General features: G+C 38.8%; 1 protein-coding gene across 2 annotated transcripts in view; it reads right to left on the bottom strand.

Annotated features, from left to right (window-relative positions):
• The window catches only part of RORA (RAR related orphan receptor A), a 715,442-nt gene that overhangs the window by 151,115 nt on the left and 538,558 nt on the right, over positions 1-25,769 (bottom strand). For both annotated transcript variants that reach the window (XM_037833806.1, XM_037833807.1), the window contains exon 2: positions 12,397-12,426. In XM_037833806.1, the coding sequence (XP_037689734.1) occupies positions 12,397-12,426 (30 nt within the window). The remainder of the gene's footprint in view (positions 1-12,396; positions 12,427-25,769) is intronic.

The following is a 25,769-nucleotide window of genomic DNA, read 5'->3' as shown; positions in this document are numbered from 1 at the left end:
AGACTTTTATTCTCATCTTATAATAATTTCAAAGTATTTTTTTGACCTTGGAAGAAAAAAATCAGTGTTAAGTTAGAATTGGTTAGGTCATAGCCTAAGGAGCATAAAGGGCCACGAGGAAACAAATTAAAATTAAAATAGATTCTTTTATTGGGTCAAATCTCATCTTCTCATTTATAAGCAAGGTTTCCACTCAAAGAATTGATACTGCAGGGGATAATTTTGCTTCTCTTGTTTTTCAGGAAAAAGTTACAAACAAAAGTGGGGAGGGGGCAGCAGATATAGCTTAAAAGACAGAGGATTCCAAGGGAAAGGGGACAGAAACCAGGGTTGTGTGTGACCAGTCATGAGATGGACAATAGTTTTGAAAGCATTGGTTCCTGCACCATTAGGGAAACATATGTACATTCTAGACCAGACAAGCACAGCAATGTCATGTGTTTTGACTTTGAACAAATAAATGTCATATCTTTCCAGAATTACCTAAGAAATTGTTGAACATAATAGGATCACTTATTCCTCTACAGACTAGAGAAATACAGGCTATTTCCTTTGATAGAATCCACCACCCTCCATTCTTGAAAGGGCTGGCCAATTCTTTTCTCTAGTTGGTAGTTTTCCATTTTGCATTTAGATAGATGACAGTGGTGGCTGACAATGTCCTTTACCCTTGTAACTCTATAGATTTGATCATCTGGCTTGGAGAAACGTTGCATTGATAGTGCAAACAAATGATGTTTAAGAGGTCACTCAGGAAAAGAACACATTCTTTATCTTAGAAAGATATACAAGTACTTTTAAACCTCCTGAATGAGATTCTGACTTAAATCTTACAAAACATTAAAGGAAACTTTAAAGCATCATTTCTAAAACTTAAGACTCAAAATTTATATGGTAAATTGCTAGACGTCAACAAAGCCTTTAAATTATAGTTTCTGTTTCCAAAAGAATATAGTACAAATCTCCCAATATAGTTTGAAATAATACATCTGTTTCTTCTTATAGCTGCTGACAATGAAAAGATTACTATTTTTCCCCAGACTCAAATGTGCAGGAGTGAAATCCAAAGTTATCAAATGAGCATATTGTAGATACAATCAATCTGCTAAGTCCAAGGGATAACAAAGATTAGTACAGCATATCTAATGGGACAAGGCTACATAAACAACTATTATTCTACAATACATTTTCTTTACTATGACCTTAATAACATGGTTTGGGGGCAAACTGGCTGCAGCAATTAATTGAACAAAGTGGGATTGGAGAAGGCTTTGCAAGGGAGATGCTATTCATGTGGGTGTTTGTTGGAGCACAAAGACGTCTACAGCTGCAGAAGGTGTTGAAGGACATTCCAGAACAAACGAGACAGAGCAGAAGCAAAGGCAATGGGCCGTGCCTAAGCATGGAGTCTTTCAGGAACTGGTCACTGAGGATGGCAAGAACTGCCTGTCATGGTAGAAGTCATGGGAAGGGTTGTGGAAAGATTAATACCAGATTGTGAAGGGCCTTGAGCACCTTGCTACAGCATTTGGACTCCTCAGGCGAAGTAAAACCTGAAGGCAATTAAGGAGGTGGAATAAGAAGATTCTGCTGACAGTGCCATCCCACAGCTGGCCATAGTTTTTCTTTTTCTTTACTTTTTAATTTGGGGGGTGGTGGTGCAGAATTTGCTGAATATAGGGTAGTATTTTCTAATATACCTGGCCTCAGAGAGCAGAACTTAGCCAAGGCATGTTCTTAAGGACAATGTTAGCACAAAACAATTCTCAGCACAACCGAAGAAGACTGATGTCTCCACTAAAGGATTCACAAAGTTTCCTCTTACTATTGCTGTTCTACTGAATTCACAGTGCGAAGCAAAAGGAGCACCTAGTGCCAACTTGAGGACTCTGCTCTTGCAGATTTATTGCCTGACAAGCCTGAAAGTTAGAAAATAAATATTTTAAGCTGAATCTGTCACTACAAAGTTTTATGCTTTGTTGTCGTTCATTGAGAATGCCTGGCCACTGGGAAACCAAGTCTGAAGTAGATATTTCCAATGGTGAACCTTACTGAAAACTGCTTTATCATTCCTTATGTTAAATATACCAACATATTTAAGCACTTTTGGGGAAAAAAAAGCTAAGCTGATGTTTGCAGACAACAAAAAACTGTTTTTTCTTTCTTTCCTAATTGCCCATATTTATTAGACATCCTTGAATTTATATAGTGCATGGGTAGCAAAGAGGGCAATATTAATTTTTTACTATTTGATTCCTCTTCACAATAATTCCCTGTAGCAAGAAAGAAGTAGTTTACAGATGGGAGAAATCCAGGGCCAAAGAGATAAAATAATTGGAAGTCACTGCTTTGATGAGTCAGGGGCAGACTTAGCAACAGCATTCCTTGGCCACTGTTCTCACAGGGGAGCCTGACAGACTTGTTTCCACCACCGGCTTAAATGTCTTCAATCCATGGAGATCAATGCGGTTCCTGAGCCCAAATGACAAGCTGAACTACCAATAATGCCTTGCAAAGGGTTTTAAGCGACATAATCAACTGGAGAGGGACTTGTGTTAGTTAGACTTGGTCTCCTTAAAAATCAAGATTAACAGTGGTAAGAGAGAAGTTTTTAACAAGGATGAAAACCCTAGACAGTTGTCTCTGCGATTCTTCACCACAGCTTCAAGGACAACCAGGAAAAGAGCTGCTATTTGAGGCAACTTCATTATAAAATCATTTTTAATAAGCAATCTTAACAAAAAGGGAATACTCTTGTGGAGAAACCCTCCAGGGACCCAGAGGCTGCCCAGTTAAGTTATTAGGAAGTTTCACACAAGGGACCAAACAGCTATTTCATTGGCCTCGGGGGACAGAGTTTAGTTTTCACCTGTTCTCTAGAGGAACTGGTGTTATCCTGTCTACGAACAGCAGAGACTGGTGACAATCAATTATCTCAATGTCCCAACTTGGTGAGGGAAAGTGAATTTTCAGTTCTGTCGACATACAAAGACATCATGTAAGAAAGACAGATACATTAACATGGTATGGTTCATTATACTTAAGATTTTTACAAACGTGCATCCAATGAAAACGCCTCATATGGAACTTGGCTTTCTTTAGGGGTAATAATAGAAACTCATTCTTGGAAAAGTAAGAAATACTAACAAAGAGAAAAGGAAGTGATTATCCTCTTGCTGCACTGTCCAGCTATGTGAGGGAAATAAGTTTTTGTGCTGATGAAAAAATAACAATCAATGCAGTTTACTTTGCCAACCTAAGGTGTGAGCAAAATTTGGGGTTCAAATTCTTTATAAAGCTAACTGTGGCTGAGTTAAACAGGGTTGGAAAGGCAGAGGCTCCTAGTGTATCACTGTAGCCTCGAGCCAATTAGCAGTGCCAATGAAAGAAAGCAAGGAGAACCATTAGCCACCTAATTCAAAGTGAATACGTATGTTTCAAGTTTCATTGCTCATTCCTTGCCTCTGCTTTTAATGAAATGGCAAAAACTGGTCTTACAACCAGACCTTAAGTCTAGGGAGCTAGAAAAAAACCACACACTTTTTTTTCTTTAATAATCAGAATAATCTTCCCTTTTTTGGACTAGATATTTCCTATTCAATAAGCATTTTTTTTTTTTTCTACACAGTTGACCACAAGAAAGGCCAGAGAAGAACTTCTATTCAAGGCTAAAAATTTTGTCAGGGCTCAGAGATGGAACTGAAACATAAAGCATCAGATTTATATAATGCTAACTAAATGACAGTGGCAGGGAAAACATTGTCTACTGAACCCTCTATTGATCTACCTGATCACACCTAATCCTCACTACTCTTCCAGATCAAGCTTGGCTCACTACTCAAGTTCAAGTCTAGGTCGTTCTCTGGGTCAACTCCAACTTACACAGCATTTAAATAAACAATCCAACAGGAATCACAGTCCTGCATTTCCCGTAATTCTCTCATTGCTATAAATCCCTCAAGTAGGTCTGCCCTTTCTCCTCTAATACAGATTAAACTATTAGTGAGGAGGATGAGCTAAGCTTTCTATACTACACCATGCCTAACACAGTGCTAGGCACAGAGTAGTGGCTAAAAAATATTAAGCTAATAAAATGTGCCTGACTCCTAGCCCTATAAGGACACTGGGTCTTGGGGATCAGTTGCCAGTGCTTTCCAGCCTTCCCTCCTCAGATCCCAGTATTTTGCATGTTTGGATTATCCACCATATAACCTTCTCCCCATCTTTGAAAAAAAATGAAAGGGTTAAAAAAAAGATTTAGAGATTAAATCCTTGTCACTGAATCTAAACCTTAACCTTGCAGAGCATATCTTCTCATTTTTAGCTTCTCGATAAGTCTTTCAATCATTATGTTTGGCTTTTAACTATTTAAGACATTAGGAACAAGAGTCAATGCATAGGAGGTCAATGAAGTAAAACAGGAAAAGAGCCCTCACTCCTATATAGGAAAAATGTCTACCCCGAGGTGGGGGTGGAGTGGGTGGGTAACATTCATTCCACTGTGAAGACTCTTGGGAAGCCATACGAAAAAGTTTAATCAAATAGCCTGGAAATGAAAACTTCAGTCGCCATCATGTACAGATATGAAGATCAATTATAATCGGAAGGACCATGTGACTACAAATACACTTTACTCCTTGGCAGTCCAAGTGATAAAGATTCCCTTGGGGTAAGCACTGACTTTGCTCATATCGCAAACCCTTAGGCATCTCTGCTTTTTCTAGATTTCTATCCCTTCAGATGCAGACACCAACAAAAAGAGAAGCTGATGTGAGCATAAATCCAATTCTAAATTAGGGTATGCTTGAGCATACTCAAAACCTAGATGTTTAATTATCTTATATAACATTTGAGATATATATTTCAGTTCCCTAGGCATCGTTTTAGCATTCAGGGTTTTGTTTGGTTGGTTTTGTTTAGGTTTCAGGAAACCATAATATCCTGAATCATACTACCTCTTAGTGGCAAAGTTATACATGAATTGTCAAGGTGGCCTAATAAAAGAAAAATGTACAATTTCATTATAAATGACATTAATGCCCACCATTAATGGAAAATGGGCTCATGTCATAAGAAATATGCATTGCCACTAGTGTGGGGAACACAATTATCCCAATAGCATAACTAACCACACTGAACTGGTGTTTTATAATAGATTCAGTTGTGTTGTCTGAACAGTGATGTTAAATGCACGGCAGTTCTTTGAAAAATTAGGTTAGACTGTTAAAAAGATAAGTAACAATCATTTTAAAGTAAGAAGGCTGATTAGTTTCCAGTATACCACTTTGTTTAAAGGAATTTTTCATATAGTAGGAAGAACATTCCCCTTTCTTATAATCAGTTGATTCGCCAAGCTTTGTATGGTAAAAGAAAACTTGAATCGATTGTAGGAATAACTATGCTGCACTTAGTTTTCTTCCTATACTTTGGAGTGGAAGGGCCACTCTAATGAATGAGGCTTTTCATTTTGGAAGCATTTAGTTTCTGTGCATTGGCCTTGAATCCTGGCTCTACCACATATTAGCACGCTATAGGAACCTGAGCCTCAGTTTTTGTCTGTAGAGGGAGGATAGTAGCAATACCTACCTTACTAGATTGTGGTAAAGATTAAATAAATTAAAATTTATGAAGTCCTTAGAAGAGTGCATGACATTTAGTAAGTACTCAATAACTATTAACTACTGTTGAAATTGAAGATAATATCGTTTGCATTTACATGCATGCAGAGTCAAATTACTATATACTGAGTCCTGGCTGTGCTGTTCCCCTTACTAGCTGGGTGATTTAGAAAGTTATTTCACTTTCCTAAACTAAGCTACTGTGCTAGTTTGGATATATTATGTCCCACCAAAAACCATATTCTTTAATGCAGTCTTGTGGGGGCTGATGTATTAGCGATGATCAGGTTGGAATCCTTTGATTGAGTGTTTCCATGGAGTTGTGTCTCAATCTACTGTGGGTGAAACGTTTGATAAAATTATTTCCACAGAGGTATGGACCCCACCCATTCAGGGTGGGTCTTGATTTAATCACTGGAGTCCTATAAAAGAGCTCACAAACAGAAGGACCTAAGAGCGGCTAAGAGAGACATTTTGGAGATGGCTGTTGAAAGCAGACTTTTTTGCTGACACTTTGGAGATGCTAGCCCACTGTTTTCTCTGGAGAAGCTAAGAGAGGACAAACTGCCCCAAGAGCAACATTTTGAAGAGTGCACAGGAGCTGAGAGAGGAGCTGGAATAAACCCAGGATCAGCAGACACCAGCCATGTGCCTTCCCAGCTAACAGAGGTTTTCTGGACACTATTGGCCTTCCTTCGGTGAAGGGATACTCCTTTTGGTGCCTTAGTTTGGACATTTTCATGGTCTTCAGACTACAAGTTTGTAACCGAAGAAACCCCCTTTATAAAAGCCAATCCATTTCTGGTATTTTGCATAATGGCCGCATGAGCAAACTGGAACAGCTACTAACCTCTCAGATCAGTTTCCTCATCTAAATTGGGGGTGTAAGTAATATATATCTCATGGAGTAAATGAGAAGATTAAATGAGACAATGCATGTAAAGCATGAAACATAATCCTTGGGGTGTTAGAATTGCTTAGTGGGTGGTCGTTGCTGCTACTGTTCTAATTACTGGTATTTCTACTATGAACATCTCCATTTCATTGTCATTGAACTAGAAGTAATGCAGACTTCTGTAATGGACATCTAGCCCATCTTCAAAGAGCAACAAATCATGTTTAAGAGTTCATTAAATATGTAATGAATCTATCAAATACACACAAGTACCTGGTAGGTTAGGCATTTTTATTTTTTCATGGTGGAGATCATGGATTTTAAAGAGTCAATGAAGTCTCAGCATACCCTTTTGAAGCTATATTAGGAAATGGGAACAGAAATACTTTTGTCCAAATTCAATTAATGAATCTGAGGTCTACTAACAGAGCAAACATGAATCAACCAGATTCTCTGATGGAAACACTTAGCTAAATATTTTCTTTTTCTATGGAAATCATGAAAAACACCCACTATGAACTATGGGTGTTAAAAACTATGCAAATCTTTTACCTTGGAAGAACTAACTGGCAGGGCAAACTGCAGTCCATTTATATCTTAATATGATGAGACAGAAGAATCTTGTTAAGCTTACAAGGGGTTTGCTCTCGTTGCACAAGCTGAGTCTAAACAAGACCAACATTTCCAGTCAGAACAGACATTATTTAATTTCTTCATATTGGTTGACCTTAAGGGAACAAAAAGGTATTACTTTGGGTGAAGACGGATGGAGATCAGCAATAGGGATGGTTTTTAGCATCCAGGGGTAAATCTTTATCTTTTACTTCATTACTATGTATGCTTGGATCATATTATCAGAACCCTTGATGGTCTCTCTAATTCTTTTCTCCTTTTCCAAACCTCTAGCTCAGTCTGCTTTCCACTTATGAGCAGAATCTTCTGGAAATGGTATACAGCATTTGAGTTTTCAGACTGTTTTATGGGACTATGTGCCTCTTTCCCCCATTCAACTCCCTAAAAAACCTAGTGTGTAAGCTCCTTGAGGGCAAAGAACCCATCACCACATAGAAGATCTTCAATAAACGACTGGCCGTTGATTAGCCCTCAGAGAGGTGGGCACCATAATCAGCAAGCTTAAGTCTGAGGTGGCCAGTAGCCTTACGAAGCTAAGGAATGAATCCTCCAGCTATTTTGGGAACACTATATTAGTCCCTTTCCTGACTGTTTGTCAATGGGTAGACAGGATCTGGGTGAAGGTCTCCTGTAGAAACTTCAACATGGTGTCTTCTCACGACTGTCCTAATGAAACACCCTGCCAGCAAGTGAAATTACAATTGCGTTGAGTCACACTGTGAGTCACATGGGTTGTCATGGCAACCCATTAACTATATAACCAAAGCACCTTCCACTAGCTTTGCCAAGAATGGTTCCTGAGTTTTCCTGGCTTGTGAAAATAAAGTGGGTGAGCCCCAAGTTTGGGGTTGCTAAGAGTCTACAGTCCAAAAGAATGGCCTTAAGGAAAGGAAAAGAAAAGGAGAAAATAAGGTTATTCTAGTTCTTAGCCTCTCCTGACTAAACGGCAACAATTGTGACAAATTGTTGGGTTGGTTTTGTGATATCAACAAATGCCTAAGGAGAAGGGGTTGAGGCCTCAAAACTAATTTTCTCTCAGTCAAATTAAAAAACAAGTCTCCAGGGGCAAAAAATGAATACATTAACCTATTTCACTCTAAATGATTGCAATAAACACTGTTTTTATAGATCCAAAAGATTATTTCTTAAATAAATCTTCTGATCTGTACTAAAATATTTTTAGTATTGAGAATTAAAAGACCTGTATAAATAACACAGTTGCTGCTGCAACTTAACAGTTGAAAATGTTTTTTTCTTTTTAACCTTTTAGTGATTATTTGTATTAAAATATTTTGGAAGGTTTGGAAGCACATTTTATTTGTTATTTATTGGGAAAAATGGAAAAACTCAAGTTAGGATTATACTGACCCTTTTTTCTGACTGCTTACTGAGTAACCTGCAATTTCTGTACCCTTGTAAGTGCCTGGCCCTGAGCATGGAGGAAACAAGCTGGGCCGAACAGGAAGAATAAAGAATACACACAAGGATGAGAACAGAAGGAAACTGTCATGGTCTGTTGCCCCTAGAAACAATCCAGGGGCCTAAAGTATCTTTTGAGCCTGCATTGTGGCAGCTGTTTGATATATTCCCTAAAGTTATGACTCTATGATCCTAAACCTTCCAGTAGTAGGAAATACCTAAGATGATTGTTGCATTTTTCACTTTTCTACTTCCGTATTTGTCATCTTCTAACATCTTACTGAACGCAGAACTATCCAAGTAAAATTATATTAATTAAGAAGTTAGGAATAAATGATCAGCTGTCCTTGGCAAATAATAAAAACCAAGACAGCAGTTGCTTCCCAGGAAATGATACGTAGCCACACGATGCTATCTCAGCAGGAAAGAGACAAAAACAAACTTGTGAAACACCAAAGCAAAAGCAATCTTGAAAGTGTTCAACCAAATACATGTGCTAAATAATTGCCATGAAAATTAAATTGAAATCCTACACCACAGTGTAAAATTTATCTAATATGTCCACAAGTAAAAACTCCCGCTTATGTTCATGCACAAAAACCAACAGCAACGCTTCCTGCCAACAACTGAAGAATACTGCAAATGTAAGAAGTTCTTGACCAATTTGGGCATATGGCTTTCTACCAGGAGCCCAAAATGTTTGCCATCCCCCCAGACCGCATAAACTTAAAGATAAACACTCAAGGTTCCATTCTCAGGCATCTCCTTTCTGCGTTCTCCAAAGACTGTGAACACAAATTCCTCTGAAACTAAAATCAGATTTTCTTTCATGGGAGTTTCTGGCTTAAGCCCCCAAAATACTTTTTTTTTTTTTTTTTTTTTTTTTTAAAAAGAAGCTATACCCGTGCTTTCCATAACAAGGTGGCCTAAAATATCAGGTGTCATAATTGTTCAGGTTCATTTTGTGGTTCATGTACTTCTGACTGGTGTATCTATGAGCTGACACTCTGGTCTCAGCATATATTCTGCAACTGTACATGTTAATTTGTAAGTTGAACAATCTCTCTGTGAGGGCAGTTAGGAAACCCAGGTTGAAATTGCTGATGGGGGTGACTTCAGCTGTCGATGATTATGTAGTCAAGTCTTGACCATGCTTTCCAGAGCCCTGGCTAAAAATGGAAGTCTTCAGACACTACAAAAATGAATTCATACACTTTCCTGATAGAGAAACTTTTTGAAGAACAGATGTCAGGATGATTTAAGAGAAGCTGGAATTTAACATCTTAAGAAAACCTATAGGCAAGTTAAGACAGTTCAGTTTTCAAGAAAAATCCGACAGATGCTAAAGAAGAAGTCATTTGGATGACTTTTTTTTAGAGGAAGAACTGATTGATTTTCTTTTTCCTCACAGGTTATAGCCCCTGTAGAGATGCTAACATCAGAAATAGGATGGGTGTCTGCTGAGTTGGGTGACAAAAACAATCTCCACATTTAAATGGCATAGAGATCTTTCACTAACACTCACAACTTGGACAATTTAATTTCTCCTTGGCATGTGCAAAGTTTTGTGCCAACTCTCTATTCAGGTGCTATTCTTCCCAACTTGTCAATGAGCCATTTTATCTTCGACCTTCTCCCACAAATCATGAAAGTAAAAATCAACCAAAAAACAAGGTAGTTACTGGTCTTTCTATCAATTTAATATTTGAATTATATAAACAGAGCACTGTTTTAGGTCTTTCTACATATCTTATCTTATTGCCTAAGAATTTTCCTGCTCATTTTCACAGCTAAGAAAGGCACTCAAAATCCACCCACTCTTGTTGTAACTTGATTTTGTTTCAAAGCAGGTATAACTGATGGACTTCTTTGAGCCTTTGCTGAAAGGCCAACCTGGTTGTATTCCCTGTTACTGGGATGCCAGTGTTTCCTCACTAGCCACCGCTCCATGCTGTCACCTAAATCCTTCCATGGATTTAAATTCAACCACAGATGAATGTTTCTGCAGATAGGTCAATGCAATTAGTCTCAGGGATGACAATTTCTTGAAGGTCTTTATAGACAGATGATCTGTGTATTAGCTAACATCTATAGTTTCTGTCTTATGATATCAGTTGAGGGGTATTCTTCATGTCCAGTGGAGTTGACCTAGTGGTTTTGTCCACTTATCCAACAGCCAAGTCATAATGCAAATAGCAGCTTTCTGTATATTGCCAGGTGGACAGGAGTCCATCCCCAAACCACCATACACAGTAGGGACAATCACCAGCCCCTGTTCAGGAGAGGCCCAGGACTGAGCTAGCAGAAAGACTGAATTACTTACCACCTCTAGAGTAGGTCCCTCCAGGCCAGGGACGAGCTCATGGGCAAGGCTGTGCAAGGAAGCGCTCTGTACCATGCCTGCCCTGCGGATATACAGAGGACTTCAGTCTCCTGCACTGTCAATCTCTCAGTCATCATGAGCTCAAATATGCACCGACGACAGCAAGAACAACAACAACAACAACAAAACAACCCCCAAAAAGCTAAGGGCCACACACTACCCTAGTGGAAGGACAGCCAACTGGATCTGTGCATTGAGAGATGGAGGTGCTGTCCTTGTCATGTGTCTATATGAGCGTGATCTTTTCATCTTCCCTCAAACAAACATTCCATGGAAGCCCATGGGAGAGCCATGTGGAAAGAGACTACAGGCCTGGGCCCTAAAAGTCAGGCAACTTCTCATGGAATTTGGTGTGTTTTTTGGTTGTTTTTTTTTTTTTTTCCTGCTTTCTACAAATACGAATAGACAGACAGACAAACCCAAGACCAGATTTCAAGAATCAACAGAGGCACAAGCTAAACTACATTGGTGTTCCACAGATTCTTTTTTGTCCCCAAATGTTTCACACGAAATTAAAAAATTTTAAAGTATAATTAAGAAAAAATCTGGGGATACTTCTTTGTCGGCCCTAAATTGTGCCGTGAATATCTCCCTTGCTTGCCTTAGAAGAATGTCCGAGCGTATCTCATAGGTAGCACAGTATATATCTGTGGTCTACAATCAGTATCAAATTCTAATGACACCATTAATTCAGTCTCAATGATATGCTGGTCACGTACAGTGAAAGTTGACTGCCTGCGTCAATGACATATTAGTTTCATCCTGCTGTTCTAGGCACAATAAAACATCACTGCTCAGATTGCAAATCACAACACCTTACATTGACATGAGTTTGTAAACTTATGGTGTAGTTTGAATGAAGGAAATTGATGAAAGCAGTTGAACCTGAGAAGTGGTGATGAATACAGAGTATAAATCCAGCACACATTTTCACATCAAACTACCGGATGCCATTTACTAGGCCCTCGTAGGCCCTTGCCTGAGGTCAAATGACAGCGCCTGTATTCCCAGTCAGCATCTCTGCTTCACAGACACAAGTACAAACGGCCTAATGTAACTAGTGGTGAAGGAAAAGGAGACCAGAGTTTACAAGAAATCAAGGTGATGTTTCCTAGAAACATACCAACTCTTCTGAGAAGGATCCAGAGTAAGGGTGATCAGTAAGTAATTGATCCTCCTGGCTAGATTTCATGATTTTTCTAAAGATTCATGGCTTGATACGCTAGAAGTCATCAGACTATTCCTTAGCCTCTCTATTCAACATACACTCAGATACAAACAGGTGGAGATGTACCACTTCCGACCACTACAGGTTGAAAACTATGACCTCTGTTGACCATGGATCACAGCTGAAACATTAGTTTCTACTTGAAGGGTCACAGCAGCCAGACATATGTGAATTCCAACTTTCCAGAAAACTTTGGACAAAAGAAAAATGCATTACTTACATGTATGCGTCTTCTTCGTTACTGAGATACCTAGAAGAGAAGAAACCATGACAAAGGTAAGAGAGTGTCCTGTGGGCAATTCCCCAGATTTACGTCGTTCACAGTGTACTCAGGAATACATTTCATTCAGATGGTGACGTGGAGACAAGATCAGTTTTAATTTTGCATGGCAGCGTCACTGGATCCAACCAAAAGGAAGGCAACCCTGAAGAATGGAGGCAGTGACCACCGCCAGCCGGTTTATGAGGTTCTGTGGTAAAAAGAAGCAGCACAGACAGTAATTAAGCAGGGCTAAGCAGGGTGGGAGAACTTATTTTTTATTTTAAATAGGGGATATGAGCATGTTTATAGGCAGAGTGGGGAAGATTTAAGGCACAAGAGAATAATGTCAACACACTCAGACACGAGCGGGACAGGCAACAGAGTAATTAATTTGCTATGGCCAGTGATTCTGTGTTTACGTTTTAATGAAAATGACCCTTCCTGCTCACATGAAGCATAACTTTTAATGGTGAGGGGGAAAACATCCACAAAATGTCCCTAATTGTCCATACTCATTAAGGTCAGAAGGGAATGACTGCTACTTTTTTGTAAATGGCACCCAAAAGAACACAGACTATATGAAAATGTAAGGGATTCATGAATTGTCACCTCTGATGTTTCCAAGATGATTTACAGACAGCAGGTGACAAATGAAACTAAGTAATACTCAGCAACTAGGACCACATAAAGATAACACAGATGCATGCTTCAGTGCAAACAGTACTATCTCCTTTTCAGAAGTGTTACTTTTTAAGTCCTTTATGCATCATTCTTCTTGGGGACATTTTTGAAACTAAATAGGTTCAAAGTAATAAAAATGTTGGAAGAATTTAGCCTGTGACTAAGAACTGTGCTAAAATCTTGATTTTTTTTCTTTCAGATTATTAAGGGAACTATTTAATCTTCCTCTGGAAAGTACAAGTTGAAAATGTTGGCACCCACATCAGATCTGTTACTTAGCTATGGAACATGTGGTACAGGGAAGAAATCCATTATGAAAATCTACTGTTGACATCAAAAAATGTTAATTCCAAAGTTGTGCTCCAAGACCAAAATCATACACTTGCTCCCCCCGCAACTTTCCAAGGGACTTATTTAGCAAAGCTGAAATTATATAGCCCAACTTGAGTTCAGTTTTTTTTTCCTTTTTATTGAGGAAAAATAAACTATTGTTTTTCATCTTGCTTGAGCTGGCTTCACAAAGTGAAGTTAGAATCTCCTGCAAAGATCCTTGCAGGCTGTCTCACATGGGAACTACAGAAGTGTTCTAGAATTAAAAAAAAAAATACTCTTTATCAGGGGAAGGGAACTTCACCCAGCAACAACAGTGAGGAAAGTTTAAAATTTGAATACAATTTACAGCTCCAGCTCACGATACCAGCACCAATAAATTGATACATTAGTGCTCCTTCAGCATTATGAGAGCTATGTGTGTACTTTCCTTAGGAAATAATGCTTTCTGTAAAATCACTTTGAAGAGAAAGTGCTTATGCTGTCACTCTTGATTATTCAGAACCTCCGCACAATTGGATTTAACACAGCCCAAAAGAGACCTATCTATATTCGCTGACTGTGTAACTATTTTCTCCTGACATCCAAAGGCCTGATGAAAATACCACTGCTTTGATTTTTCTACTTAAATTTATTATACAGCATGATGCAGTGTTCTCATCAAATATTTTCATGATTATTACATTGATAATAGATTTAGAAAATCTTCCCAGGGAAGCTGTCTGATCTTTGAGGTTACAGCAGCAGGCATGGAACTAAAATTTCTCCTATCTGTCCCCAGCATAAGGCATGACTTCAGAAATAGCACAAACTCTTGATCCTTTGGATTTAGCTGCTGGTTAACGATCAATGAGGGATATAGCTGTATTGGGGTTGACAGATTTAGTGGATAAAAATATAGGCTGTCCAGTTGAATTTGAATTTCAGACACTAAAAATAATTTGATGTTTATTTGAAATTCAAATTTAACTAGGCATCCTGGATTTTATCTGGCAACCATAACTTACATAAATATAATGCAAATTATATCTATTATGGACAAGGAAGACTATACCAATCAATTAACCACATTTTTATGGAGAAAAGGTTAAAAGACACCTTCCTCCCACAAAAGCAATATTTTCTTTAAATGTTCATTAAAATGTGCATATGTGGGAACTATGCATATGACTGTGTATAACATTTAAATTTTTTTCACTTAGTAGCCATTATGAAGACAAAATTTTATTTCCCCAGAAAAAGAAAGCAAACAAAAACATTGCAAACACACACAAAAAAGAAAACCTTAACAGAACTATCCAAAAAATTTATTGGCATCCCTTTCTCTTTCCTTCCTTGAGAAATAACAATTGGGATTGAATTTGTGTAATTCCGTTTTTTCTTTAATAGAAACTCAAAGTATTTCATCACTGACTCCAAAGACATGTTTTAAAAAAAAGCAGAAAACATTCTTTTCATTTCACAGAGGGGGAAACTGAGGCTCAAAGAAGTTTAACACAATAAAAAGTTTCTCTGTGGAAAGTTAATACTGGACCGGCAGTTTGCCCATGGCAGTCTTTCAAGACCCTGGTAAAGACAGCACCTCTCAAAACTGTATATACTCAAAAAATAGATTTCCCTCTGGACCATACCATTTAGCAGTCAGCTTTGTAAATAATTTTAAACCAACACAGCCCCACCCCTGCCTTATCTAAACCAGAGAGCCTCATCCTGGGCTTGGGTGAAAAATTGACTCAAACAGATACTGAAGCAAACACACAGAAACAACACTCCTTCTGATTAGAAGGTCATATTAGGTTGAACCTCTAGGAGAAGGAGAACGTTCTGCCAGGAATCCAGCTGCCTGAAGTACCTAATTTTGTCCCACTGGGGCTTTTCTCACAGTAGAAACATTTACCTTGGTTTGCTACCAGCCGCCTTTTCTTATCTGTAAAACGTGGGTGGGGTGGGGGAGGGGTGGAGTTTTTCCTTTACTCTGTCTTGTCATTTCCCTAGAGGTTGTAAGAGTCCTGTCCTCACTGTAGAGCTCATCTTCAATAACATGACAGCTGTCATAAATTGCCAATTTTTGTCCTTATACAGAAGGGGAAGGGCCTTCAGGAAAAACAACAAAACAAAACAAAAACCCTTATCCATACCTAAGTGCTACCAGCAGCAGCTCTGAATCAACAATTTTTGGGGAAACTGTTTCTTCTAAAGATAAATTACAATGAGTATTTTTTGAGAGGCAAAGAGCTCTAAGTTTACTCAGGAGTGAAAAAGAATGAACATTTAAAAAAAAATTGTGGTAACATACATATAACATAAAATTTGCCATTTTAACCATTTTAAGTGTACGATTCGGTGGTATTAATTACATTCAGAATGCTGTGCTACCATCACTACCATCCGTCACCAACACTCTTTCGTCACCCTAAACAGAAACTCTGTACCTTTTAAGCAACAACTCCCCATCCTCCCTTCCCCTGGCCTTTGGTAACCTCTAATCTACTTTCTGTCTCTATGAATTTGCTTATTCTAGTTATTTCATAAAAGTAGAAGGATGAAGTTTTTAAAGGCAGCTCTTAAGATAACTGGATGTGGCAACAAACAGACCTGAGCTTGTGTTCTTAGCCTGTACATTTTCCTGCTTCTTGGCTGAGTGACCCTGGGCAAGTTACTTAACTTCTCTGGGCCTTAATTTCTTGGCCTTTAAAACTGTATATAATCATAAAAATACCTCAAAAGGCTTCTGTGAAATTAAATGAAATAAGGATGTTTAAAGAGCTTTCCAGCCTGGAAAGTGTGATATAAATGTTATTTACTTTGCTAAGGAGTGGCCAACCCACACAGTATTATTTTAACAAAGTTGAATTAGAATGTGCTACCAGAAGCTCCACCACAGCTACTCAAGATGTCCCTGGATTTCACGCTGACTCATGGGGACTCTGGTTTTCAGACCAAGTGCTCTGACTTGCATGTCCTCATATTTGATATAGGAGAGTATGAAACAGAGAACCCAGTTTCTAAAAGCAAGAGTACTCTATTCTAGGTGGTGAACTCCATTATGATCATTTACTCTCTAAAGTCAAGGGAAGATAAATGGTCACTAACAAGTGGCATAGTCTCAGTGGGCTGCTGGCCAGCATGGGTAAAGGACTTTTATCTCCACCACCAAAGGGTGTCATCCAAGTCCAGCTGTTGTGAAGGTTTTGGTTCACTTCCAAATGACTGGGAAGAACACCAAGATCTTTCCTAGGGATCTTCAACAGGCCACCGCAGATAGGATAATGCTCCCTGCAGATATTGGGACTTCATGGAGTTGTGGGTGGATGATGGGGGAAGCAATGTTTTAAAAGCACAGCACACAGAGACCCCAAGCCAAAAGTGAACTCACTAGATGACTTGAGCAAATCATTTAACTTCTCTGGGCCTTAGTTTTCTCATCTGTAGAATGACGGAGTAGAACTATGTGGTTTCTCAATTTCCCTTCTGGCTTATCCATCAATGGCTCCTTGCCCTGCTTCTGAACTATCAAACCAATCCTCCTCTTTCTAAGCGATAGGCTGCTAGATCTATTTTTCACTGTGAAAAATCTAAAGCAGCTCACAATCAAAGATAACCCCCTGAAACTTTTTTTCTTTTTTGCTTTAAAAACCAAAGAAGAAAGAAGTCAGTACCCACAAAAGATTATATAAGTAAAAGATACACTCTCTTGGGTGATTTTTTAAAATGATCTGGGCTAGAGAAAAATGGTACCTTTTGATAAAAGTTGCTAGACTCCTTATATTTTATTGCATTGTCCATCTGTCCATCCATCCATACCTATCTATCTATCTGTCTATCTGTCTAACTATTTATCTATCTATCTATCTATGTAATATTTCCAGGTAATGCTTTGGGATTATTGGTAAATTAACATATGATAGAAGTTTTAAATTGCCAATTAACACCATTAAAACAAAGAAAAAATCCCCAGTAAAACTCAATCCAAAGTAGGGCTTCTATACAACAAGACTGCCTGACTCTTTCAAGTTGACCATGCTTCAAATAAAGTAAAGGAAATGTCATGAGAACACCACAGATCTATCACTGTCATGGTTATCACTAGGGAACAGTTTCAGAGTCATAGTTATCATACAGCAGAGCACTTTAGGAATATAATCTGATACTTCGAATCACTGCCAAATCTTGAACATATTAACTTCCTTGATGGACTTCTTCTTGTCTCTTGTTTCTAGGCAATTGTCTAGGTACCAAGTTTATTTTAACTTTTTTTTTTTCCCCATAAGAGATGGCATCTTTCCTTCTCCTCAGACATTACCAGTTACTGATCGAGCATTTCCAGAGGCTCTGAATTCTGGGCAAGTCTCTAACTATAAGAGATGCCCTTTTGCCAATATTCAGCCTGTTTGCCTTCTCTTGTCCTGTTTCACAATGAGAAAACTGTTGAGATAGCAATATTTTAAACATGGATAAGTTCTATTTAGAGTCAAAAACAAAAAGGAAAACAAATAAAAAATAAAGAATACCTAAAATTAAATGCAATGAAAGTACTTCCTTCTCCCCTTTCCTTCCTCCCTCCCTTCTCTCTCTTTCTCTCTCTCTTCTTGCTTGCACATCATTTAATTCCTAGAAAAGGGCTCCAAATCTGAGGACCCTCAAAAAATTCACTCTTCCTCCACACAAGATGTCTGAGTTAATTCAGGCTGGCAGATCTAGGGCAAATGGCGTAACCTCCCTCTTTGAGCCTCCACACTCTGACCCATAAAACGGGAATAAAATTCTTAGTATTAGGTTTAGAGTAAGTCTGAAGATAATTCACAACTGACACGTAGCATAGTGCCTCTTTCCTACTAAAGCTCTTTCTAATCACATACATTTTGCATCAGATACACAGAGAGATATCCCTTAGGCAAGCACAACACACAAATTATATTATCGTTAAAGAGGTGGATAATCAGGTAAGTTGATGTTTGAGAGCTCAGGACAGAACTTTTGAAATAAAATCTGGAACCCTTAACCTGCTTCCTTACACATGACTGACACACAACAGCAAGGCTTCCATCTCATGGTCCACTATGCTCTCCTTCTTTACTTTATCATTGTCAAGAGCTAACAGCTAAAACAACAATTTATAAGTAGGACATGAACACTAGCTAAGAAACGAGGCCCAGCATTTAGGCCATGGTGGCGGTGGTGGCTGCTGCTGCTTCAGAAAGGCTAATGATTGTTCCACAAAAGAAAAATATCACTTGATGCTGGCCCTGTGTCCCCCTCTTCCTCAATCCCACGTTGCCCATGAGCTTGCTACCTTCTACACATAGACAAAGAGAAAACATATGCAGGAGGCAGATTAGTAACACAGCCCCAAATAGGGCCTCGCCAAACAAAATGATGTTACAAAACAATGTCCTTGTCTAGGACAAAAGAACTATTAATGGTAATCAGTACATATTACTGAAAGTGCTCCAAATAATCTCTGGACTTTGTTTCAAAAATTCTTAATGGACACTAATGCTTAGAGTTCACTCAAAAGAGAAATAAATTATGTGCCAGGGTTGCAGGGAACAAGGACAATATGTGGAAGGCATCGAAGCACTAGCAATTTTACGACAATCAAACAATTTGTAATTGCATAAAAAGCCTTTAAAATTCATTTAGAAATACTAATTATGAACATAAATAATACTTTAATGTGAGGTTTTCTTTATGTTAGATTTGAGCCTAGGTTGAGCCGTTTCAATAATATTTCAGCTCTTTTACCAACCAAGGCAATTTTTATACCTTGAAAAAGTTCCATTTTAGTGTGAAAAATGATGATGGAAATAGATAGGAATTTTTTCCTGTTTTTTGAATTAAAATTCTTCTGTGTGTTTGATTGCTGTCCAGCTTTATGTTATGTGCCTGGCATTCGTCTCTAGAAATATCTTTTAATTTTGGACAGGCAGCCCAGAGCTATACACTCTTTCAAGTTCTGCCTTTATACCTCACAAAACTGTTCCTCATCTGTGTTCCCTAAGCAAAGGCAACACAGAGAGAACATTAGTCTATATGTGAAAGAAATCTTGGGACTAAACTTATTTGGGAAACATCTATCTTTTCTCTTAGAGATTACTATTCAATGCATTATTAAAAAAACCCATACCTAAAGGAGGGTAATTTCCCTCATTATCACATGCTGGTGCCAAGTATATGATTAGTACTAATGTATAGTAAGAATAATAAGAATCCTTGTCTTTTAAATTGATTTCCTTTTATTGAGTCGCTATATTGAAAATGGAGCTACTTATTAGCCATTACACAGTTGCTTTACATTTCATCTTGGAGCTCTAAGCAGAGGTGTACACTGATACTATCAACACTTCTAGCTTAGCCTTCTGAAATTGAGAAGTTTCATCTTATAAGTGAATAATTTAACTCAAGTAGAAATCAACAGGTTTTTCCAGAAAATGCTTTCCTTTACACACGTCTGAAATCTGTTTGTCTTTGCCACTAATCTGGGCAGGTACTGACTTGAACTGCTTGTAGGTGACACACCCAGATGCTGTCAGGCACACGGCTCCAGCTGTGGTCCCTAAAATCAAAGCCATCAGAACTGGCTGGATAAGAATGACCCTGAGGTTATGGGGTTTCTGGCCCTAAAGCAAGTCAGGCACTATAGACACTTTCTATATCTAAAGACCTTGTATTGATAACCTAAATTGTAGCATGGATCCTGGGCAGCATACAGGTCAAGACAAGAAAAGACTGAAGAAATCTTGGCCAGGTCTGCAGCCACCCCAAAACTCAAGTCTGCTCCCGATGGTAGAAGCATGGGTAGACAAGGGTATGCTAGTTACAACAAAGGAAGGAACAACTCCATGGCTCACTCTTTACCAGGATCAGCTAGAAAGGAGAGGGGACTCTGCCAAAGTGGGCATCATGGGAATCTGATTCTAAATTTGAAGGAAATGAGCTCTACTGTCAGAACCAGGATGACTGGCAAAAGTCCCAAGATCCATAGGATATCAAACAAAAATTTAGAAGTGGAGAGGCAACTTCAGTTATTCCTGAGCATGTAGGAAATCAACGGAGGTAAAAGATTTCTAAAAATGTCAGCATTGTTATTATCTTGAAGAAGAAAGATGAAAACACTGGTTAAACCAACTATTTGTAGTGTCTCCCCTCTTTTCTGATGACAGACTTTTGGGACAGTCGATCCTAATTATTTGTGGATTCTGTGTTCGGGGAACTTTCACAATCATTTGTAGTCATTAGGCCATTTGTGGACAAGTGCAGAGTGATGAAAAACTGGAGTCTCCCCATGCACACATTCCCAGCTGAGGTTGATCAAGGCCAAGCTCTGCCTTCTTGTTTCAGCTCTCATACTATAAACAGTGTTTAAATGTTGCCCTAAAATATTCTGAAGGCAATGCTACTGTTTCTAGATAGGGTTAAATGGGGGCAGTGTCTAAGAGGTTGGTAAAACAAAGAACTTTCTAGGGAATCATTGTATGCAAACCTAAGGAGCAAGCAAAAGTTATGTCTTTAAACAGAAACACACAAAAAACAAGGCCGACTAAATGCTGTGACCAGAGGCTTGAAGGAACCTAACCCTGTATTTCCACTAAGGGCAACAGTTTAGTATTGGCTAATTCAGTGTTTTGGTGACTTTATAGAACATAATTACCCATACAACAAGAATTGACTATAGTTCGTCTGGATTAGCCTCTGCTGGGTGACAAAGAAAAGAAAGCAGTCATCAAGGTATTTTTATTGCAGTCACAAAATTCATCAACAATATGGAAATTATTATATTAGATGCATAGACTATTTTTCCATTTGGGATTTAGAGCCAGGAAACTTGGATTCTGGTCCTAGCTCTCACTTGGCAGCTGTGTGATTTTGAGCAAGAACTTAATCTCTCTGAGCCTCAGTTTCCTCATCTCTAAAAGGAGGGGGAAACAATTTCTTCTTTCATCTGCAATTCCACCAATAGAAATGTAGTATTAGGAAGTAATCATGTCTGCAGACAAGGCTGTTCACATAACCTTGTTTATGTGAGCAACATATTACAAAGAAAACCACCCAGATGTCAACAGTAGAGGGTGAGATAAGTAAACCATGGTATGTCTGCATAATGAAATATTTGACCATTGTCAAATAATACAAAATTAATGACATAGAAGATGTTCAAGCTATATAAGAGAAACAAAATAGAAGATGTTCAAGCTATATTAAGAGAAACAAAAAGTCAGCTGTCATTGAATTTCATTATCTAAGCAATGTATCTTTCAGTGTTGCATTGATAGGGAGGGAAAAAAATTCCAAAAGGCTCATATGTCCTAAGATTGTGGCATTGAAGTGACACTGAGCTTCAGAACAAATCATGGCCTCTTTTTGAAACTGATGAAAACTTTTAATAATTTGTTTGATTTCAATCAACATAGCTCTTCTCCTGGGAAAAAAATTTTGTCTTAAATAGGTAGGATATTTTATGAACTTAAGGTATCTGATAATATTCTGAAATCTTTCAAAAATGGGGTATGGCACATTTCTAGCTGCCTCTGCAAATCCATTCTCACTTTCTTCCAGAGCAGTAAGTTTTAGTTGGGCACACAGCCACCCAGTTAGACACTACAGTTCCCAGAGCCCCTTGGAGCAGGGTATGGCCACACAACCAGGCTCGCACTAATGAGATGTGAACAGAAAGGACATGTCCAACTTCCAAGTGACTTAAAAGGAAACTGCTTGCCCTGGATATCCTCTCTCTTCCCTTTCCTGAAAGCTGAAACTTGGATGAGGACATGGCCCAGCTCCAACCCTATGAGCAAGACCATCTGTTGGGGAGAGCAGAGCCCCTAGACAGGTCCCTGGTCCTGATGACACTGTGAGCAGGGCTTCCATGGCAGCCTCCTCTGGCTTGAACACCACGGGAGAAAGAAGCAAATCTCTACTTCATATAGGTCACTGTGTTCTTGGGTTTCTTTGCTATAGCAGTTTAGACTTTAACCCAACAAATATACTAGGTTAGAAATTCGACTGAAGTTTATAGCTTAGATCACCAAATGTTAGATGCAGAAGAGACTTGAGGAACTGTATGTCTCTCTCGCAAAAGAGAGAAAACTGGGGCTCGGGGGATTAACTGATTGGTTCCAAGTCACCCAGCCAATTGGAGGTAGGGGATAGGGTAGAACATGGCCTGTAGGCTCTGAGGCCTGGGCTGTGTTCAGTCACCCGTTAACGTACAAGAACCTTCGACTGGACCCATGAATGGTTTCAACAGCACCATTTAGAAGCTTCATTTAAGCCAGAGTGAGTTTTTGAACTGTAAATCAGGTCATGTCAGTCCCCTGCTCAAACTCTCCCTAGGGCTCATAAGATCCTGCATGACTAGCCTGCCTCGTTCTCCAGCCTTGTGTCCTCCTCTCTCCGCCTCATCCATCTCACTCTTCCCACTGGCCTTCTTGAATGTTCTCTAAAGCTCCAAGCTTGTTCCCACTTTGGGTCCTCTGGGCTTGTAACCCCCTCTGCTTGGTTCGGCTTGATTGCCCCACGTGCCCGACATCGCTGCTTGATCGTCACCTGCTCACAGCTGATTTAGCTTCCTGGCTAGCTTACCTGGAAAGGTGCACCTGCCCCAATCCTTCGCTTTGCTTTACTCTTCTTCACAGTATTTTTCTTCTCTTGGCATTCTGTTACACTGTACAGAGTTATTGTATGTCTTCCCAACTATGTCAGCTCCTGGAGGCGGGGACTCAGTGTTCCTGATTTACCACTATTTTTTTTTTTGGTGTCTAGAATAGTGCCTCGCACAGAATAGGAGCTCAAAAGAATATTTGTTGAATGAATGAATGAAGATGGCCCCCCAAAGTCATGCATCTAGTTTACCGATCCTGACCTCAAAGCCTGGTCCTCTGGAAATGCACAGAGAGCATGCGGGAAACACAGCTGGTGAGACAAGTGCTAAATGAGGTGACCTGGGGGACAAGTCAGAAGAGGTTTACAAAGGTGAAGAGAAACCGGAAGGGTACACACAAAGAGTGAGAGGGAGGAGAACACACACTAACTCCAGGACCCAAAAGAGAGGTCAGGCACCTGAAAGAAAAGTTAAAATGGTGCTTTTAAATACTTTCAATAAAATCAATTTGGTCATTACCAGAGCTGAACACAGGGCATGTATGCCTCATCTGTTAAAAAGATCTTTAAGGTCTCGTTAATGGATCCCTAACACAGAAGCTTGTAAAGGTTATAACCCAACTTGTAAAGCTAATCTCATATTGGCTCTGGGATAATAAAGAACTACAGAAAAATTCCCACTTAACCACACGACAGAGCATAGTTCTCTGCAAGAAGCAGGGCCTGTGTGACTTCTCTTACATGGCTTAACTCTGCAGTTTCTGAGACTGGGAAAGCTATCTTGGAAACAATGATTTTAGTTCTTAGGGTTCTTAGCTATAACAGCCTAGAAGTTAACTTGGGTTTAGCAATTTCCCGTCTATTCCAAGTGATTTTAAAATAAAAGTCAGGGTGCCACTGAGTTATGCATTAGCTTTTTTGCTTTAGTTTTTTTTAAAGATCACTCTTTTATATTTGTATATCCTTAATTATATATCCCTGATTTCTTATTATTATTGATATGTGAGTTTTGGGTCATTCTTCTTTAATGAAATAATACAACCTCATTTCTTGACTCATTATTCTGGCCCACTTGGGACGGTCTGTGGGGGTTGTACAGGAAGGGAAGATGAGCTTATGCCACCTAGCAAGTCCTGAAAACAAAACCAGAAAACAAAACCAAACATCAAGTGCAAAACCTTTTTGAGTGGCCTTGAAAGAAACGGGAGAATGTGATTAAGAATATGAGTGAAACAGGCATTTAATTTCAAATAAGATGCATAGTGAAATCTGTAGGGATGAGATGATATGTCTAAGATTTGCTTTAAAATGCTTCAGCAAAGAAAATAGCATAGATGAAGCAAGTATGGTGAAATCTTGATAAGTCTGGGTGTTTGGGTCTATGACAGTTTTTTGTATTGCTGTCTCAATTTGTCTGGATGTTTGAAACTTTCATATTAAAAAATTCAAGGGCTGGCTGGAAAACTTTGAAAAGATGCTCACTCTCCTTCACATAAAAAATCTGAGTGATTCTTTGCGTGCATGTTGAGTATGCATCAGTAATATTTCCGCAACAACTGAAGAAGGCTTTGCTAGAGGAGGTTTCAATGCTTTGGAGAGTGGACACCTTCCAGATGGATTTATTTGTTTATTTTCACTTATTTGTCTACTCATTTGATTTTATTTATGGAAAGACATATTTAATGCCATTTTATTCCATCCACCTCTCAAATACTTAACTTCAGTGAGGTTTAATCTTTCCAATCATGATTTTGTCAACCGCGATGTATTTTAGGAGTATAACATCATTGGTTGGTGAGGAAGTACTGGACTTTGGTCCAGTCTTGTTAATGCATCCTTGACAAAGAAGCTTATAAAAGTTATAACCCAATTTGTAAAGCTAACCTCATATTGGCTCTGGGATAATAAAGGGAATAGTGGTAGAAAATACATCAGAAAATGTAAACTACGAATTCCTCCATCCCCCTTTAGACTATAGTTTTGATGGGCCTGCCTCTCTGAACAATTTTTTGGTCAGTTCCCCTTGTTCTCAGCAGCACATGTTTTGTAGGTATAAATTAGGAATCCCATCAGTGCACAGGAATCAGCAGCCATCCTTAAAACCAGGTTAGCTCTACTACATAGAACAAATAGAATTATAAGAAGTCCTCTGGCCAATGATTCCCAAACAAGAAACTGAGAAATTGTAGCTATTCTCTTAAAGTGACTATTTTGAGGCAGGTGTTTGTCTCTAACCAAGTTTAGTCCCTCTGTAGATAGTTTCAATTCATCATTCGAAACAGCAATCTTACTCTTGTTCGAACAAGACAGGATTTCCCCATCAGTTTCTTTTTATGAGTCCTAAATTTTTAACTCATTTGAAGATATTCAAGGTCAATCTGTAGTAAACCCTTTTAACAACATATTCATTGTTACATAGTTGACAGTGTATTTGCAATTCACCTTTTGATTTCCTCATTTCCCTCTGTGAAGTAAGTAGTGAAGATATTGTTAAGCCATTTCTCAGAAAGGAGACTGAGTGTCTGAGAAGTGGAGGGGCAAATTCAAGTCCAAGCGGCTCATGAGTGGTGGAGCTGGGGCCAGAGCTCAGCCACGTGACTTTTTCAGTGATGACTGTAGCTATTTCCTCCTCCTCCTTCTCCTGGACACCTGGCTGGATCCTTTAAGTCTTCCTCACACATCCACACCCAACACCAAAGGTATTAAGCAAAAAGCATTGA

This window comes from Choloepus didactylus, chromosome 4, assembly GCF_015220235.1.
Source record: "Choloepus didactylus isolate mChoDid1 chromosome 4, mChoDid1.pri, whole genome shotgun sequence".
Classification (NCBI taxonomy): domain Eukaryota; kingdom Metazoa; phylum Chordata; class Mammalia; order Pilosa; family Megalonychidae; genus Choloepus; species Choloepus didactylus.
The sequence above is the reverse complement of the archived record's forward strand: the minus strand, read 5'-3'. Positions and strand labels throughout refer to the sequence as shown.